Source organism: Equus caballus, chromosome 16 (genome assembly GCF_041296265.1).
Source record: "Equus caballus isolate H_3958 breed thoroughbred chromosome 16, TB-T2T, whole genome shotgun sequence".
In the NCBI taxonomy this organism is placed as follows: domain Eukaryota; kingdom Metazoa; phylum Chordata; class Mammalia; order Perissodactyla; family Equidae; genus Equus; species Equus caballus.
In genome coordinates, this window is record NC_091699.1 from 15,889,007 (window position 1) to 15,909,092 (window position 20,086).

Genomic DNA, 20,086 nt, shown 5'->3' on the forward strand with positions numbered 1-20,086 from the left:
GTATGATATCAGCTTAACCTTCAGAATAAGCTGAACCTTCAGGATAAGGGAGACCAATGGGAAGGGCATTCCAGGTGGGAGACAGCAGGAGCAAACACAGTCAGCCTGGCTTTTGGGGGATACAGAGATGACAGCCCTGCTCTGGGTGGGAGGGAAACCACCTCAGTAAAAAGACACCCACACGACCTTGTCTGATCTTCGTGAAAGTCTTATGAAAGCAGCCACAGGACTATTGAGTGATTTGTCCAAAGTCACGTAGAAAGTTCGTGGCAGAGCTCTTATCCTTCAACCCCCAAAGCAGAGCTCTCTTCCCCAGACCACACTGCTCACATAAACTAAATTCTGAGACTGAACACCAGAATGAGTGTATTCCAGGCTCTTTCCAGGCTGAGGTTCTCCTCCAGCTTGTGTTTGTTCTCTGCAGAGAGCAGGGATGAGGACCCTCACCCCAGAGGACCTGGAAAGCGACGGCAGAGCCGGGGGGCTGGACACCGCCACAGGGATGGCTCACCGGGTAGGCAGTGGTCCTTACCATCTCCCCTTTGCCCATGTGTCCCACTGTTGAGTTTCTCGATGGGACCGAGCGTGTGTGTGTGAAGGTGTTCCTTGCAGCATTGTTTACAGTGGGGCCACAACAGGAAACAACGTAATGTCCAACAATAGCAAAAGAGATCGATGATGCTACACCCTGTCCCAGGGAGAACTCTGTTCTTCGCTCACCTCCCAAGTGAAAAAGAAAGATGTCAGATCATATAATTAGTTTGAGCTCATATTGTGAAAATTCACAAGTATGTGGTTATAAACAAGACTGGAAGGAAAAACATCAAAATGCTAATAGTTATCTCTGGATAGTTAAATTATGGGTGATTTTTATTTTCTCTTTTTTGAACTATCTGATACTATAAATATGTTACAATGAGCATGTTTTAATTTTACAACCGGAAGAACATTTTTGCAAAAAAATGATGATAAATTTCAGCCCAAATGGATTGTGGGAAGAAAAGAACATTGAGGAAAGAGCCTGGATTAATACCCAGTACAGACCCTGGCATACAAGGTGTTTAATAAATGCTGCCCACGAGGCTGGAGTGGACTCTAGGTTCTATTTCTGGGGATAAAAGTGATTAAGAACGCAGGCTCTGGCCACAGACGTGGGTTTGAACCCCAGAGTTGTCACTTACTGGCTTTGTGACCTTCTGGGAGTAATTTAACTTTGTGAGCCTCAGTTTCCTTATCTGTGAAATGGGGGAGGGAGAGGTACTAATACCTTCTTCGTAGGATTTCCATGAAGATTAAGTGAAATTTTAAACATAAATTGCTTTGGACAGTGTTGGCACATAGACAGTGCTCAATAAAGGGCAACTCTCGTTATTGACTTTGAATGAGGCCCAGTCCTCTCAGGACCCCCATTCTTTCTTAGTAAACTGAACACGATCACCCTTGGGTGTGCTGGGGGGAGTAAGAGACAGGGTAAAGGGAAAGCACTTGTAAGACTGTCTTGCCTCTTGAAGACTGCCCACCTCACCCCAGCACGAGGACAGTGCTACAGTTACAGGTGTGACAAGACTTCAGACACGTGGAGATGGCCGCTGTGGCCGGGAGAGCTGACTAACCGGGGTCGTCTCCACCCAGGTGCTGAGCCTGCAGAGCCTGATGTTTCGAAGGATGAGCTTCAACTCTATGGAGGTAATTGGCTGTCCAGTGACTTTGAAGAAAATAGAATTAGGACATGAGGGCTCAGGGCTTTGTTGGGCAGAAACGAGGTCATGAGGGTGTTTCATGCACTGAAAAGTTCCAGGGCAAATATAGGAGATGTGGAAAGGTGTGTGGTTATAACATTGGCAGATGGGGATGGGGGCAAATATTTCTACCATGGTGAGACTGTCCTGGATTCTCTTCCAAGCTATAACCTTGACTTGCGGGGTGACCTTGACAAGTCACCTTATCTTTCTGGGCATCAGCTTCCCAACCAGCAAAATGGGACACGATCAGTACCCTCTCTCTTGGAACACTGGGCAGTTTAAGCATGCAAGGGGAAATTAAAGATCTGATCTCTACAAAGCTCGCATAATGGAATAATTGTCTCCAAGCACCGTGATTATGATAGCAGGAGATATAAACATGGCTCTTTGCTTGGTAGCACTGTGATGACATGGGGAATTGTAGGAATGAACCAGTTCGCCAAAGAGCCTGACCAATGTACGCTGCCGGACAAGAAAACCTGTTTAACTTTGTTTAATCCAACATTTCTATAATCTACGTACTTTCCTAATGCCAGATAATAACCCAAGGAAAACAACAGGGAACACCTATGTACACATTCAAAGAAAAGTGAATGAAATAGTTTGATGTTTAAACACTGCCTCTGGGTGGCAGCATTGTGGCTGATCTTTATACTGTTTTATTTGCTTATCTGAATTTTCTGACTTTCTTTCTTTTTTTCTTTCTTTCTTTCTTTTTTTTGTTTACAAAAACAAGTATTACTTGGTTTAGAAAAATGTTTTTAATTACTCAAGGAGTGCAAGAAGGTTTTACTTGGTATAAAATGAGAGAGAGAAACTGTTACATTTATGTATATTTAAAAATGTTTTTTTCATCATAAAAGTAATTCGTATTCACTGGAGAAATGTAGATATCATCACTTATTTGTGAACTTGTGAACCCCAAGACATCGGAGGACTTAGTAAATTACACTGTTGGAGTCTCGTTTCCTGCCATTCTTGGTATGTCCTCTGTGTCCTCAGCACTGGCCACTCTGGTCACTTGTAGATGGTGTTTCCTGTTTGCACATCAGCCGGAAAGACAGTTCGGCACATTGTGCTTGCCGGGTGCTGAGGGCCCCCTCTGGTATTTGGGGGGAGGCTGACCTGATGGACAAGAAGTGGAGTGGAGTGGGGGCTCCTGGTAGTGGGATTACCAGGGGTCCTGGTTGCCCTTGAGGGGAAGGAGGTAGCAGGCTAGGAGAGAGGTCACCAGGACCTAGAATATGCATCAAGAACCAGAGGGTGAATGGGGTGGGAGGGCCACCTGAGACCCGATGAATGGGGGGACGGCCGGTATATGGGGCTCAACTCACCCTTGGCAGCCCAGACAAGGGGCTCGACACTCAGGGCTGGGGAGTTGGGGCTCCCAGTGCACAACCCAGCCTGGCTCCCTGGAGCTCAGGACCTGGTGGGGCACATGGCTGGGTATTATCACCTGCCTCTGGATAGGCATGAACAGGCACAGGTGGCAAACTCGTGGCCCATGTGTGTGTAGATGTGTTTAATCTGGCTCAGAGTGTTTCATTATTATCGTTATTAATAATATATTTCATCAATTCTAGAACTCACACTTTGTCACATTTGGACATTCCTGAAATCAGGATGCATCTTAAAATCACTGGCAACTTGCAATGATAATTGACCGTAGTTCTCCTAACACAGTAGCACATAAAATAACCTCATTTTCACAAACAACGACATCTTTGATTCAATGGAATGCAAGAGTTGGCAACTTTTTTATAATCAAGAGGGTTATGTAAAAACTTAGATTCCTGGCTTCTCGTGGGAAACTGGAAGCCCTGTAACACTGGGCAGGCTTTCCTACAGCAGCTTTCAGCGACCCGTGGGTGGTGACTGGCCTTTAGATGGAAGAGGAAGCTTCCAGTTTGTTCCAGTCCCCACTCCGCCCACTGCAGATCAAATGGAACAAATGGAAGGTCTCTGAGTGAGATCCGCCTTCCCCGCGGAGTGACTTCTCCCCACCCAGAAGATAATGGATGAGTGATCGCTGTCTTTCCGTCTGTGCAGGTGCCTCTGGAGAGGTGGTGCCCTCTGGGGAATCAGGTGAGCGTCTGGTTAGGGGAGGAGGGTTGTCAGAGCTGGTGTTGAATGAGATCTGGGTGTCCTCTTTCCTCCAGGAGGGCCAGCTGCTGTCGGGGTGAATGGCTGGGAGACGGGACTCCAGGTCTACTCAGGGGCCTTGGGCTCTGACCTGGCCTCAGCAGGCAGGTGGGGCTGGCTGTGGCATGAGGCAGGGGGCCAGTAGAGATTAGAAAGGAGGTCCAGGCAAGAGGCAAAGGGATTATAAAGAACTATCTATAGATAGAAAGACCTCTTGGGGGCTGGAGAATTCAACAGGGGCATTTTCACAGGTTACCTCTGGTCTCCCCCAGGATGGCAGCGCCTGTTAAGGACCCAAGCTGTCCTGGGCACTAATGTTGAGTTTCTAATTTCCAGGACTCCGAAGGAGAGGCTCTGACCCAGCAAGTGGTAAATACAGAGGCTCCAAGAGGAGAGCGGGAGGTGGCCTGGATTTCAGGGCGTTGGGACGAGACAACAGACAGCCTGGGAGGGTGGGTCAGTCCCAACAGGGATGCTGTCACCAGCCAGAGTGTCACCGTGATTCAGGAAAGCAGCCTCCAGGCTCAGGGGAAATGGAACAGAACAGACTCAGGCCCATGGAGAGAGGAGGGGGTCAGAGAGGGTCCCAAGGACAGCCACCCCCTCCTTCGGAGCTTTGCCCTGACCAGTCCTGCAGTAAGCGCTCTCTGACCCAGGAAAAAGAACCTAAGAGAGCCGTTCTCCGTGAGTCAGGGAAGAGAAAACCCTGCCTGGCATCCCTCGTTGAAGTTAACCCCTTACCTCTCTCTTGTTCCTAAGGAGAAGTGGAGCCCGCTCAGTTAAGAAGGCTGAATATAAAGAAAGACGGTAAGGAAATTGGTGTTCCAAAGCTGCTTCCGCCTGTCTGGTCCGGATTTCTATGGGTAGAAAGTCAGCTGGTAGCCTGGAACAGCAGTAACCATAGCCCACCTCTGTCGTGTGCCCTGGAGTTTGCAAACTCCTCGGCTTAGAATCACCTTGAGAAGGTGATGTAATGATTCCCACTTTGCAGGTTTGGAAACAGAGGCTCAAGGATGGAGACTGGTCTTACAGCTAGTGAGCGGCACAACCTGGGCTTGAACCCTGGTCCTGAGCTCTTTGCGCTAGGCACAGAGTCACTGGGACAATAAATGCCCTCCAGGCCCACGGCCATGAGGAGGAGCTGGGAACGGGTATGGTGAGGAAGCCGTGAGCCGGATAAGAGTACACTCTAGGGAAGGAGCGATGAGAACCACGGGGACCCCTTCCATTCTGGGCCTGGACTGTGGGGGCCTTGGGGAGGAGGCTGAGGCCGGGATGGGAGACCACAGTTTTTGATTAGACAAAGACATTTAAACATTTTGAGTTGTTGCAAAAGCCCACTTGCAGGGAGCGGGAGAGCTGGGCCCCAGCCCTGGTGCCGCCTCTGTCCAGCCGGATGACCAGGACACGCGGTTTAACCCTCCTGGGCTGTGAAATGGGCCTCGTCGGACTAAAACCGAGATTCTCAAAGAGCAGGCCAGTTCCAGGCTGCTTCAGACCACGGCACTACACCCTAAAGAGAGAAGGCGACACCCCTTGCCACTCTTGGTCTCAGAGCATGGTCTCAGCTCGGGGCCCCGCGCCTGTAACAGCACCTGTAATGCCACCTGTAACGCCACTCCAGACACAGAGAGGGGGACCTCCCCGTGGGCAGCATTTTCTGTGGGCCGCACCCATCATCTTGCTTTCCATTCCATGCGTTACTTTTACGACAGGAGATCCTAGTTTTCCATTTATTGTTGTGACATGAAGTTTTCTTTTAAAGTAAATCATTTGAGGAAAAAAGGAATCTGTTCAGAGAAAAATGTTAAGTAAACGTTAGTACCAATGGTCCCTGGATAACCATGGAATTGTGAAGGAGGTCAGCAGTGCTACAAAAACCACAAAGCGGGTGTGGATGGCTGAAGTCTGAGAAAAACCAGACGAGAATGATCCCCCATTCCTCCCGGCTCAGACGTAACCTGGAGTCCTCATTCTGGCCTGATGGCTTCAGCCTCCAGAACCGCCCTAGGTCCCACAGCCCCTCCACTGACCCAGTGGAAGCCTTCACTGTACTGGGTCTATGCCTTGCTCCCACCTCTGGGCCTCGTCTCATGCTGTGCCTCCCACGTAACACGGCACGTAAATGCACACATACGTGTATACACACACCACACACACACACACACACACAAACACATGACACACACACACGCCCTTCCTTCTCATCCAGTCCTACTGCCTTGACTGTCTTTAAGGCTTAGCTCAAACTCTGATTCTTCCATGAAGCCCTCCTGGACTGCCCTAGCTGTGGTGACTCCTGAATTTTCATGGCATCTTCACAGTTGCATAAAATTCCACAGCATGGGTGCTGGCCCGGTGGCGCAGCGGTTAAGTGTGCACGTTCTGCTTCAACAGCCCAGGGTTCGCTGGTTCGGATCCCAGGTGCGGACATGGCACCACTTGGCAAAGCCATGCTGTGGTAGGCGACCCACATATAAGGTAGAGGAAGATGGGCACAGATGGTAGCTCAGGGCCAGTCTTCCTCAGCAAAAAGAGGAGGATTGGCAGCAGTTAGCTCAAGGCTAATCTTCCTAAAAAAAAAATTCCACAGCATGTGTGCATTATGATGTACTTACTGTGCGCCACTTGATAGGCCTTTAGGTAGTTTCTGATTTTTCGCTCTTTCAAACTAAGCTGTCCTGCCTGTCCAGTCTCTATTTGATCACGCATTTTGTTGCCCTGTCTCTCTCTCTTCTTAAAAACACTTGTATTTTCTAAATATTTATTCCTAAGGAAACAGGAGAAAGGATCCTGGGAGAAATTCTCTGTTGGGAATTCATTTTGCATTCCTGAAAGACTGGGTGAGGACAGAGTCTCTGACCTGCCTCGCCCCCAGGCGGTCACATCTCTGAAGAGGCCCAAGCCTGATGCTTTCTTAAATGTGGAGACTAGTTTTGCATAATGTACTTTTTTCCTAAAGGATAAACAGATTTCAGAGCCAAGACATTTTGATTTTTCCCCAGGAAAAAAACAACAGAAACCAAACCAGAAATACCTTCCTCATCTTCCATTCACTTGCCTTCCAAACGCCTCTGACGGCAACGATATGTGGTGTCCCACTGCCCGTCAGCATTCACACAGCACCTTCCCGTCCAGGACCCCCTCGACCTTGTCAGAGGAGAGGAGGGTGCCTCCTGGATTTATCAATGACAACACTGAGGCTCAGAGGGGTCGGGACACTTGTCCAAAGCTTCGCAGCACATCCGTGGTCAACTGGCCTAAACTAGGACAGCTTCTCAACAGCCTTGACACCCACTTGGAGAGCTTGCCTCGTTCCAGGAACTGTCCCTGAGTTGTCCTCTCTTCTTTCTTTTTCTTTTTTTCTTCTTGAAGTCTTGTTTTGCATCTCTTCTAATCACAGTCCCTAGAGTGAGTCAAGGCCCCTGTGTACTCTCCCCTGATGACGCTCACAGTGCCTGGCAAAGGGCTGGGGGCCTCTTTCTCAGCCCACCCCTGAATTCCTGCCCAAGGCACAGGCTCTCCTTCTCCCTCCACTAACTACAAAAACCCCGCGAGCCTGCAATTCCACTTCTGGGTGTCGGGTCCACAGAAATATGCACAGAGATTCATGTGTGGTGACGTTTGGTGCAGTATCAGTGGTAACAGCAAAAAATAGGAAGTTTATGCCATGGAATACTATGCAGCCATCAAAAAGAACAGGGCAGCTCTATACATGCTCTAAGTTGGAAAGATGGCCCCAATCTATCAATGAGAGGAAAAAAGCAAATTACAGAGTAGCAGGTGTATAAACTGGTCCTGCTTTTGCTTTTAAAAATGTGCATATATACACCTGGAAAGGTTTGCCAATCACCACTCAGTTGTTTTTTTTTAAAGATTGGCACCTGAGCTCTTCTTCTTCTCCCCAAGGTCCCCCAGTACATAGTTGTGTATTCTGGTTGCAGGTCCTTCTAGTTGTGCTCCATTCAGTTTTAAGGAGAGGGATTAGGGAGGGAGAGTGGGGCAATGTGAAACTTTTGAACTTGGCACATTTGCATTTTTTACAATTGTAGTTATTCATTTGACAAATAAAGTATTGGGTGCCTCTGGTGCTGCTTTAATCACTGGGCAAAATCCCCACCCACCGTCCTACTGAGGGGGACAGAGAATAAACACAGAAACGAAAATATAGCAGGTTGAGCGGCGATAAATGTTAGAAAAATAAGGAAGCGAGATAAGGGCTGGAAAGGGGTGGGGCTTGGGTGCTATTTTAGTTGGGCAGGTCAGGAGCAGCCTCTCTGAATAAAGTTACATTTGAGCAGAGACGGGAATACTTTTAGTAATTAAAGAGAGAGAGAAAGAAAAAAGCAAACAGTCATTTCCCACCTCTGCCTTTACAGACGAGTTTTTCCATTTCGTCCTCCTCTGCTTTGCCATTGGGGCCTTGCTGGTGTGTTACCACTACTATGCAGGTGAGTCGGGGGCGGGGGGTGCGCATGGGAGGACGGGAGCGGGGGGTTCAGACCTGCAGGCTGACCGTTCTCTCCTCCCTGCCCTTGCAGACTGGTTCATGTCCCTCGGGGTCGGCCTGCTCACCTTCGCCTCCCTGGAGACCGTTGGCATCTACTTTGGGCTGGGTAAGGCCCTGCGCACAGACCCTCGGAGGGCGAGGGCGGGACGGGCTGCAGATGCTCGCTAAGGGCCAGAAAGCCACGACCTAACATCTTGTAAAGATTTCCTTATGCTCCTGTTTTCTTCCTGACCCCTTTCAAGGTCAATGTGAGGTTGTTGGCAAAAGCTGGTGGAAAAAATGGGCAGCTCCACAAAAATGCAACAAAAACATTTGAAAGTGGCAAACAAACAGAATTAGCCAGATACCAAAAACAACTTAGTTACTGGAGTCGGGCACTGAATTCACTGAGTTTCCTGGCTCTGTTATTGCTGTTTGTGGTCATTGTTTTTAATAATAATAATTCTCGTACTATTATCGAAGCTTAGCCTGCTGCCTGAAATTCCACCATTAGAGCCTTGATTGTGGGGTTAGGCCTTTGTCCAAGGGTGGCCGGGGGGAGGTGTGACCCCGGGTCCCCTGATGGGGCACAAAGCTCAACCACCTTTCTCTCCATTTCTGAGCAGTGTACCGGATCCACAGCGTCCTGCAAGGCTTCATCCCCCTCTTTCAGAAACTGAGGCTAATAGGTAACTTTTACGTTCTTCCTGTCTTCCCCCTCTCTTCCTATCAGGGTCTTCTGTTGCGAATGAGCATTGGCAAATGGGAAAGAGCACAGGGCTCGGGGCAGAGGCCTGGGTTCGAGTCCTACCTCTTCCCGTTTACCAGCTCTGGGGCCCAAGAACCTCTTTCAGCCTCAGTTTCCTCAACTGGAAAATGGGTGTAATAATACCTATCGCACAAGTGTGCTTCGAAAATCAAGTGAGGGATGGATGCGAGAGTGCTTAAGTACGAAGGTCTGTGGAAAAGAGCTTTACACTTCCCCGAACACCATCTTCTCAGTGATTTTATTTGCCTAATAGCACCTGGGGGTGGGGGTGGGCTTTAGTTATCTTACACTTGACTGATGGGGAAACTGAGGCTCAGAGAGGTAGAGTGACTTGCCCAGGATCACACCGCAAGAGTGGTGGGGTGGGCTAGAGCAGTTCGTCTTTCTTGACTACCAGCTCTGTGCCTACTATTACAGCCCAAAACTGAGAGGCCAGGGGCTGTGTGTCTCTGTGCCAGGGATTTCTGTCTCCTTTAATCTGTTTCCCTCATAAAGGAGAAATTAGTTGCAATGGCTGTGTGTCATGGAGACCGTGGCTTCTGGGGTGACTGTTATCCCAGCTGGGAGGGGTATTAGGGCATCTAGGGTGATGGTGGGAATGAGGCTTGGCTGCCTTCAGAATCCCATGCCATCCTGCGGGTTTTGCCTTCCAGGGTTCAGGAAGACTGACTGAGGCCAGTGCCGGGAGGGCAGCCAGGCCAGGCCCCAGTGTGACCACCACTGCATTCCCTGAACCCACGAGGACAGAGCAACGTTCTGGGAGACATGCGGCAGGCCAGGCTAGAGCAATAAAGAGAGCATTTTCCTTCCTTGTGGTCTGAACGTTGGCACCAGCCTGGGCCGAGTTATCATTCGGGCAGTGTTGGTATGCAGTTCAGCTGCCAGGACGGAAGGCAGAGGGAGGGTGCGGGGCCTGAGTTCTTCCCGGTACCTGGGCCAACAGGAGGATTCTGGGGCATCACTGCTCCCAGGGGACAGTAGGAGTCCCCTGGGTCCTGCGAGCTGTAATCTGTCTGGGCTCATGGTTCCTCTCAAGTCCCCAGGCCATCCCAGTGTGCTCTCAGGTTCTGCAGAGCCATCCTGGGGCAGACAGGCCACTGCCCTGAGGCAGGGAACCACTATGTCAGGCCCCTGGGGTGAACCTAACCCAGGGGAGCTCTTGGGGACTAAAGCCACAGCATCCAGGTGTCTTCCCGCCACCCCATCACCCACTGCCCAGCCCGCTACCCTGGACCCCGTCAAGATCCAAATAAACGTTCTCTTCACAGGACTAGAAAGAGTCCGCTAAATATTCCTTTAGGTTTCTAGAGCGCGAGAACACATCTGAGGTCTTCTTTGACCCCGTGTGGTCAGGGAGGGCACCTCGTCCTACGGGATAAAGTGTAAAAGGTAATAAACGTAGACGTTTTATGTCCAAGACATCAGCTGTGCAGGTTTGGAACAGGAGACAGGGTTTTGCAAACATTCTTGTGAAAAAGATCTGAAGCTGTTAGGTACCCTCAGCTCAACAAATACCAAGGAAGTGAGATAAGACACAAGACAAGCTTGAGTTGCATTAATGGAGGGGTAGAGTCTAATTGACGGAGGTGATAGTAGGTTCTACTTTACACGGCCAAGGCACACCAATAGCACGTGTTCAGTTCTAGACCCACATGTCAAGAGCAACAATGACAAACTGGAGAACACAGAGAGGAGACCAGAGTGGGATATAAAGAATGGCTGAAGAAATGAGATCTCTTCAACGTGCAGAAGAGAAAAATGGGGGCTTTCATTGAGCTTGTAGACTCCAGAGGAAACTTTCTGAAGTGCTCAGATGGTCCAGGTACAGCCACATATGTGATCTGATTTAATTCCCACAACAGCCTTGAGATGTGTTTGTCATCTTTGTTTTGCAGATGGAGAAAGAGAGACTCAGAGAGGTTTAGTAACTTGTTGAAGTTCCCACAGCAAGTAAGTGGCAGAGCTGCGATTTGAACCCGAGCCTGCCTTCTCCTCAGGCCAGGCAGCCTTCCAGAGCTTGGCTAGTCCCGCCCCGCTCCAGGCAGGGTGTCCCTGAGGCAGCTGCAAGTTTTCCCAGTATTTCCCAGACTTTGAGATTTCTCAGAGTTACAGAATATTTTTTAAGAATCAGAGGAGGGCTGCCAACTCTTTACTTGTCAACTGAGGACAATAAAAATATCTATCAGCATCATTTTATAAAAGAAAGGACAGTTCTGCATCAAAAAAGCAGAGGAATTGTCATCAGAAACAAAATGGGATTGAAAATGAATAAATTAAGCTCTATGAAAATCTTACTATGTGTCCTTTTTTCTCAAATCACTGTGGTCTGGTGAAAAATTTATCTTTCCAAAACCACGAGACTACAGAATTCCAAGGACTTTTACAATCTCTCTTTTCTGGGATTTTCCAGCTCAGCTCCCATAGCTCAGGATGAGAGCCTTCCTACCTCCCAAAGCCACTCTTACTGCCAGAACTTTCTTCCTCTCGTTCTAAGACCCCTCTGTCCGCAAGGCTCGAGGCCGTCTCTCAGAAGAATAGGAGCGCCCCGTGAGAGGGGCCTGCTCTCAACAGTCCCGGCATCGCTCCCTAGCACCCAGGGGCGGCTCGGTCCTGACGCCAAGGCCCGCGGCGCAGGCCTCCAACTCTGTTCCTCTTTCTCAAGATGTTTTTGGCTGCTCTGGGTCCCTTGTATTTTCGTACAAGTTTTAGGATCAGCTTGTCAACTTCTACAAAGAAGCCAGTGGGAATTCTGATGGGATTGCGTGCCTCCCATCAAGTTGAAGAGTCAATTTGAAGAGCATTGTGTTTCTTTTCAGTGATTTATTACCTTTTTTACATTTTTGGTAGAAAAAAAAAAAACTGCCCCAAATCCCAGGACCCAAAATCCACCACGGTTGATATTTTAGCGTGTTTCCCACGAGTCTTTTTAGTGCATGACTTCATTTATTTTTGTTCTGGGCTCCTTTTTCTTTCACATATAATAAGCGTTTTTCCATTACTACTTACTGTCCATAAGCATAGTTTCCAGCCACCGTGTGTATCATGCTTTACATAATAATCCCTCTATATTTAGGTAATGCTATCAAAAGCTTACATTTGTTCAGCACCTCTGACGAGCTGGCTGGGGAGCTAAGCACTGTAGACACATCGTGTCGTTTACTCCTCATCGAACACTGTGCGGTAGCCTGATCCTCTGTCCCTGTCATGATCCTCATTTCACAGACGAGAAAACGAAGACACGGAAAGCTAGTTTCTGAGGTTTTGATGTCAAGCACTTGGCATAACTTGCTTTCTTCAAAAGGGAGCCTGGGCTGCACAGATCAGGTATTTATCCAACGTAGAAATAGAACACAGGCTTTCATGATAGAAATTTGAACCTGCTGCCCTGGGGCGGGGGGGCGGGGAGGGGGGTGCGGTTAGCCTTTTCTAACCCAGCTCCAGTTTCCTTATCTGTACAGTGGGGATCAGAGCAGCACCCGCCTCCCAGTGCCCGGACGAGAATTATGTGAGGTAGTTGCACCGAGTCTTATACACAGTATGTAGCGCGTAGTAGACACTCAGTAAGCGGGAGGTACTTGATTAGAGCAGGGGCACACATCAGCTCCCATAGGGTCAGACAGGCAAAGTCAGCCTGATGCAGAATACTGGGGAACGGGGGAGAGGGCACCAGGAGAGCCAACACCTGACTGAAGGGGGCAGCTGCTGTCCAGCATTGCCAAGCAAGAACACCAGCTGAGTGGTACCAGCCAGGGCCAGCCGGGAAAATGGAACTGCACAGAGACCTACTATAGGAGTCATGTTAAACAGGCAGAGGAGACTGAAGGGCAAGGTATCCCAGAGCCTAAGCCAAGGAAGCAGTTAGCACCTAGGGCGGGGGAACAAAGAAAGAGGTGAGAACCAAGGCGCCTGGAGAGGGCCCTACGGAGCTGAGACCCAGACCCCTGAGGAGGGCACACTGCCTGGAGCGGCTGGTGTCTCTGAGGGGGCCTGATGAGGCTGACTCTAAGGGTGCAGGACCAGCAATATCAGACCTCCGATTTCTCAACAGAAGGCTGAAACCCAGATTTTTTTTTTAATGTTGGCAACTAATTCTAAAAAATTTCAAATGTTGCTATGGAACATGGTATAGTGGTTCCTCAAAAAATTAAAAATAGAATTACCATATGATCCAGCAAGTCTCCTTCTGGGTATAAACCCAAAAGAATTGAAAGCAGGTTCTCAAAGAAATATTTTGCACATCTATATTCATAGCAGCATCATTCACAACAGCCAAAAGGTGGAAGCGACCCAAGTGTTTATCAGTGGATGAACGGATGAACAAATGTGGTCTACACATGCAATGGAGTATTATTCAGCCTTATAAAGGAAGAAAATTCTGACACACACTACCACATGGATGAACCTTGAGGACATTATGCCAAGTGAAATAAGCCAGTCATAAAAGGACAAATATTGTATGATTTCACTCATATGAGGTCCCTACAATAGTCAGATTCACAGAGGCAGAAAGTGGAATGGGGATTGCCCGGGGCTGAGGGCAGGGAGGGTGGGGAGTTGGTGTTTAATGGGGACAGAGTTTCATTGGGAAGATGAAAAAGTTCTGGAGAGGTTGGTGGTGATGGTCATATACCAGTGTGAAAGGACTTAGTGCCACTGAACTGTGCACTTAAAAATGGTTAAGATGGTCAACTTTCTGTTACATGTATTTTACCACAATTAAAAAATATTTCAAATTATTTGTGGTCAAATAAAACTGATTCTGGACTGCATGCCATCTGCTTACATCTACAATGAGGGCCCCCCATAGTGCTAAGCTGGAGACAGGAGCTAAAGGAGGTACACACAGAATGGGTGAGAAAACCAGAGCAAGAACCAGGACGCAATCATTTCTGCTCCACTTTCCAATTTTTGGCTGCCTGACTGCATTGTGGGAACGTGAGTTCATCCCCAGTGCTGCTGGTAACCTTGGCCTGTCTGGGCCCCAGTTGTTACAGGAGGCACGTCAGGTTGTGGGAGCCCTCCGTGCCCTGGGAGAAAGCCCCTAGCCCTCTAGGTCTCAGCGGGGGCCCTGTCTGCCTTAGTGTGCTGCCTCCCTGGGGCCCTGGCCCCCAGCAGTGCTCTGGGCCCTCTCACTGTTCCTCTGCCGAGCTAGAGGTCAAGGCCAGTTCCAGCCCCGGTCTGGTTACACCTCAGGCATCAAGGGATTCCTAGAGCCCCAGTCCAAGGTGTTGTCTAAAAATAAAGTGTTGAATCCTGAGCCCAGGAAGCCGGGATGCAAAGTGGAGGGGCAAGGGGAAGGGAGAGGGCTTGGATGGGGCTGGTGGGGGGCTTCTCTCTCTGACTGCCCTGGACTCTGTGTGCTGGATCTCTGCTGTGATCACAGCGGAGGGAGGACGCAGGGTGAGAGTATTTGGAGGCCGTGTAAGCCAGCTTGCACTGGGAGGAAAGGAGAGAAGCCAAGAGGACTGGGGCAGTTGTTTATTTCGTTCTCCTGACGCAGCCCCAGAAATCCTCTGTCTCCTCCAGAGGACCCAGGCCTGGGTCGGAGACAGAGCCGGGGGATGCTGCTGACTGAATCTGGGAAGCTGGGAAAAGCACTTGACATGGGAGCTGGGCTTTGACAGGGGAGATGTTGGGAAGGGCTTTCCAGGCAGAGGGTGTAGTGTGGGAAAGGCATGGAGGAATGAAAGAGGATAGCACGTCTGCGGGGCGTCAGGTAGTCAGTCCAGTGTGGCTGGGGCATGCAAGCTGTGTGCAGGAGTGAGGATTAGTGGGCTATGGGACACACAGGGTAATTGTCACCTTTCCCCCAGCAGGACCTTGAGAGCTAGGATAAGGAGCTGGGACTTTCGCCTGAGGACACTGGGAAGCCATGGAAGGTATTTGAGCAGAGGAATGGCGTAGTGAGATTGCGTTTTAAAAGGTCCCTCTGGCAGCCCTATGGGGCTGTGGGGGCCATGAGAAGTGCCTCACAGACTCCAACTACAGGGACCGTAATTGACCAAGGGCTGCTGTGCTCTGCGTTTGTGCCGAGGCCACGCTTCCCAAGGGATGCTCCCAGCCGGCAACTTAGCACAAGAGGGATGCTAAAGCAAGCCCATTCCTGGGAGATGCAGGACTCCTCTGACAGCTGACTTTGACTGAGGGCTCCCCGACACCTACCAAACCCTTCCTACACTACCCAGCAGACTAGACCTTTCCACCCAACCCTCCTTCCCTCTCCTCGTCTCCTGGGGCTAGATTTTGCGTCACAGTCTGATGCCTCTCCCAGCCTGCCGCTCCCTTCCCTTTTCTCTCCCACAGGTGTTTTCCCTAATGAAAGCCTTCCACCTTTCATCCCGTCCTGGCACTAGCTCCTTCGAGGGCCCAGACTCACGAGGAGAGACTGGAGGCAGCGGGTACCAGTGGCCACAGGAGCATGGAGGAAGAGTGAATTTGAAGACGTTTTAAAGGTCTAATCCACAGTATGACTTCAAGTGTACGCCCACCCTCAGCCCTCTGGCCTTTCCCCATGTTTGGAGTTCTTAACGTCCAGCGTGACAATCACCTGTGTGCATATTGGTCTCCCCTGCTAGACTCTGAATTTGTTCAATAAATAAGTGAATGAGTGAGTGAACAAATAAACGAATGAAGCAAAGGAAAAAGGGGAGTCTAGGACAATCCTGGCACTCCACTTTGGGCCACTTGGTGGATGGTTGTAGTCTATATTTCCTATTTGCCCCAGTGTTTTTTTTTGCCACTCCAGTTTTCCTTTGAAGAATCAATCTGCACTCTTTTGTGCATCAAAGGATGCTATCAAGAGAGTGAAAAGACAGGGGCCAGCCCAGTGGCCTAGTGGTTAAGTTTGGCACACTCTGCTTCAGCAGCCCAGGTTTGGTTCCTGGCAGAGACTTACACCACTCATCAGTGGCCATGATGTGGCAGTGACCCACAGACAAAACAGAGGAAGATTGGCAATGGATGTTAGCTCAGCAACAATCTTCCTCAAGCAAAAAGAGGAAGATTGACAACAGATGTTAGCTCAGGATGAATTTTCCTCAGCAAAAAAAAAAAAAAAAGAGAGAGAGAGTGTGAAAAGACAACTCACAGAATTGGAGAAAGTAATTGCAAATCATATATCCGATAAGGGTTTAATATCTAGAATATATAAAGAACTCCTACAACTCAACAACAACCAAACAAACCACCCAATTGAAAAATGGGAGCAAAAAAGCCAAAGGAATTGAATAGACATTTCTCCAAAGAAGGTATATGAAAATGGTCAACAGGAACAAGAGAATGTGCTCAATACCATTAGTCATTAGGGAAGTGAAAATCAGAACCACAAGAAAATACCACCTCACATCCATTAAATGGTTGTTATAAAAAAAAAAGAAAACAGAAAATAGCAAGTATTGGTAAGGATGTGGACAAACTGGAACGCTTGTGCATTGCTGTTGTGAATGTAAAAAAATGGTGCAGGAGCCCGGCCCAGTGGCATAGTAGTTAAGTTCGCGGGCTCTGCTTCAGCTGCCTGGGGTTTGCTGGTTCGGATCCTGGGCGTGGATCTACATACTGCCCATCAAGCCATGCTGTGGTGGCATCCCACATACAGAATAGAGGAATATTGGCACAGATGTTAGTTCAGCAACAATCTTCCTCAAGCAAAAAGAGGAAGATTGGCAACAGATGTTAGCTCAGAGCTAATCTTCCTCACCAAAAGAAAAGGTGCAGGCACAGTGAAAAACACTTTGGCCGTTTCTTAAAAAGTTAAACATAAAAAAAGACAAAATTGTGAATCTCAGTTGGAATTGTGACTTGCCTTGACCAATGGAATATAACAGAAGTGACATGTGACTGTCCCAAGCCTAGCCTTTAAGAAGCCTGGCAGTTTCTGCTTTTCTTCCTGGAATTCAGCCTCCGTGTAAGAAATCTGACTATCCTAAGCCACCCATGCTGTGAGAAAGCTCAAGTTAGCCATGTGGGGAAGCCAGATAGAGAGAGGTCTGGCCAGCCCCAAGCTTTCCAGCCATCCCAGCTGAGGCACCAGACAACGCTAGTGAAGAAGCATCTTGGACTTTCCAACCCCAGCAGACACCATATGAAGCAGAAGAACCGCTCAGCTGAGCTCAGACCTTATTGAAGAACAATGAAAAACAATAACTTCTTGTATTTTAAGCCATGGAGACTTGCGTGGTTTGCTACACTGTAGCAGATAATTGAGACAGAGCTCTTTGCTGGGTATGTTAGTCAGGGTTCTCCAGAGAAACAGAACCAACAGGAGGGGCTATATGAAGAGATTCATTATAAGGAATTGGCTCATGTGATTGTGGAGGCTGAGCAGCCCCGTGTTCAGCAGTCGGCAAGCTAGAGACCGTGGCTCTTCGTCTCACTTTTTATGATGTTAAAATCCGTAATCTTACACTCTACAATCTCTTTCTTCTGAAGGAATAAATGAACAACGTATTAGGTCGATCTTGGGATTTAAAATGTTGCTTTGGAACACAGCATCGCTTCTGTGATATTCCTGCCTAAATGTGTAGGCCGACCCTGATTGTGAAGAAATATCTGACAAGCCCAGATGGAGGGACATTTTACAAAACAACTGATCCTTACTCTTCCAGAGTGTCCATGTCATACAAAACAAAGACAGAGGAGTCCTCATAGATTAACGGAGGCTAGAGGGATGGAAATGAATGTCAACATGATCTTGAATTTTCTTCAGTTATCGAGGACACAATTGGGACAATTGGCAAAATCTGATTAAGATCTGCAGATAAAACATTATTAATGTGTCACTATTAAGATACTATTAATGTATCAACGTTAGTTTCCCGGTTTGATAATCATACTGTGGTTCTGCAAGAGAATGTCCATGTTTTAAATAAACACATACTGAAGGATTTAGGGTAAAGAGGCAACACGTCTGCAACTTGCTTTCAAATTCAGAAAAAAAAAGGTACTTACAGAGAAAAGGATAACACAAACATAATAATATGTTAACATCCGGGAATCTGGTGAAAGGGATACAGGATTGTTTTTGTTCTAGTCTTATAACTCTTCTATAAGTCTGAAAGTAGGCCAAAATAAAAAGTAAAAAAAAATCTGTTCACCATCTGAACTGCTGAAATTAGAGATTAGCCAAGAGCAGGAACTAGAGGTTTCTGCTACAGACGTAAACAACCCCAAAGAAAATGGACAAAAAATTTGAATAGATACTCTGAATAAGAGGAAATCCAACTGGCCAATAAACATATGAAAATGTTCTTGATCTCATTAATTGTCAGGAAATACAAATTGAAATGACAACGAGATACCACTGCACACCCACCAGACTGGTGAAAATTAGTGTCTGACAATACGAACTGTGCCCCATGGAGCAGTAAGAATGAACATAGGATGCTGGGTGAGGACGGAAAATTGTTTGGTGATATCTAGTAAAGTTAGAAATACACATTCTGTGGCCCACCAATTTCACTCTTAGATACATAACCTGGAGAAATGCATGCGCATATGCAGCAAAACATATGCACAAGAATGTTCATAACAGCACCGTTCAAAATAGTCCCAAACAGAAAACAGCCCAAATGTTCATCAACAGGAAAATGAATAAACTGCAGTAGCGTCATACACAGTCACGGCTCACTTAAGGAGGGGAATAGGTTCTGAGAAACACATCATTAGGCGAGTTCGACGTTGTGCAAACATCATAGAGTGCACTTACACAAACCTAGATGGTATAGCCTCCTGCACACCTAGGCTCCCTGCTACTAATCTTATGAGACCACCATCGCACATGCCGTCATCACTGATGAAATGTCTCTATGCGGCGCATGATTGTAGTGGAATGTCACACCTCAGTGAAAACGAATACACTATATCTGCATGCAACAACACGGATGCACCTCACAACAATACTGAGTAAAACCATATGGCTTTATTTGTATAAAATTCCCAAACAGACAAAACCAAATCTATATTGTTTAAGGATACACGGACGTACAGGTAATAAGACCATAGCGGAAAGGGATAAACGGATCTCTTAAGCGCTGGGAGAACGTTTATCCGTAGAGCAGAGGGAGGAGTATGGGGATGGGGCGTCTGCTGGCAGGGCTCTCTTTCTTTACCTGGTGGTGGTTACACGGGGACTTACTTTATAACTGTTTTTTAAGCTGTGTGTATATCTTGGATACTGTTCTGTATATTATATTCCACAATTAAAATGACTGAAATCAAGTACTGTATTAACAAAAGATAATCGTTGCTCTTTGCTCAACAGTAGGTGCTATTACAGCGCATGGACACAAGAGGGGGCACTAACCAGGGACCCACGGCGAAGCGAGGTTTCCTAGCAACGGAGAGAAATATTGAGGAGGAAACTTTCTGAGCGGTTAACTGATGCATTCTGGCTCCTGCACCTGCCAGGTCCGCCCAAGGTCCGCTTCGGGCACCTGGAGCGTCTCTGTTGGGTCTAGGAGCGTTCTTGACCTTTCCTGATGAGAGGGGCTCTTCTTCCAAACGCGAGGTCGGCTTCGCGGAGCCGGGGAGGCGGCGCCCTGGCGTCGCTGAGCTATCTGTGCTGCTGGGGTCAGATAACGAGACCCTCAGGCCTCGATGGAGGGCGCTTCTCTGTAAAACTCCAAACCCACGGCAGTGTTTTCCTCAAAAAACGGAGGAAATTAAGGAGGAATTTTGCCCACAGCCTTCTAAGGCCCCAGGTCACACAAAAAAGAAGGCTTTTAGGATTTGGGATGTGGTGGGTGTTTTCTGGTTTGTTGACAAAACAGAGCGTTTTATAATAAATAGGTAAATATGTAGATTTGAGGCTAAGCCCGGGGTGGAGGGCAATAGTAACGAATACATGCAGAATACACTGTTAAAAAGAGCTTTCCCGTACTTTCTCTCATTTGATTTCGCACTGGTATGAACTGGTGTCTCTACTTTGTAGATGAAGAAACTGACGCT

The 20,086-nt window shown here is 48.1% G+C and overlaps 1 protein-coding gene across 15 annotated transcripts in view; it reads left to right on the forward strand.

Moving 5' to 3' along the window:
- TMEM40 (transmembrane protein 40) overlaps positions 1-15,786 on the forward strand; it is a 65,496-nt gene extending 49,710 nt beyond the window's left edge. For 2 of the 15 annotated variants that reach the window (XM_070237244.1, XM_070237238.1), the window contains exons 4-12: positions 425-514; positions 1,633-1,686; positions 3,792-3,827; positions 4,221-4,253; positions 4,644-4,691; positions 8,264-8,335; positions 8,426-8,500; positions 9,000-9,062; positions 11,038-11,436. In XM_070237244.1, coding sequence (XP_070093345.1) covers positions 425-514; positions 1,633-1,686; positions 3,792-3,827; positions 4,221-4,253; positions 4,644-4,691; positions 8,264-8,335; positions 8,426-8,500; positions 9,000-9,062; positions 11,038-11,078 — 512 coding nt within the window. In that variant the 3' untranslated portion in view covers positions 11,079-11,436. Of the gene's footprint in view, positions 1-424; positions 515-1,632; positions 1,687-3,791; positions 3,828-4,220; positions 4,254-4,643; positions 4,692-8,263; positions 8,336-8,425; positions 8,501-8,999; positions 9,063-9,795; positions 10,413-11,037; positions 11,437-12,364; positions 12,467-14,955; positions 15,022-15,445 lie in introns of those variants that run through there. The other 13 variants (XM_023619941.2, XM_023619936.2, XM_070237245.1 and 10 more) reach the window with 11 other exon arrangements.
- Positions 15,787-20,086: the final 4,300 nt, after the last annotated feature.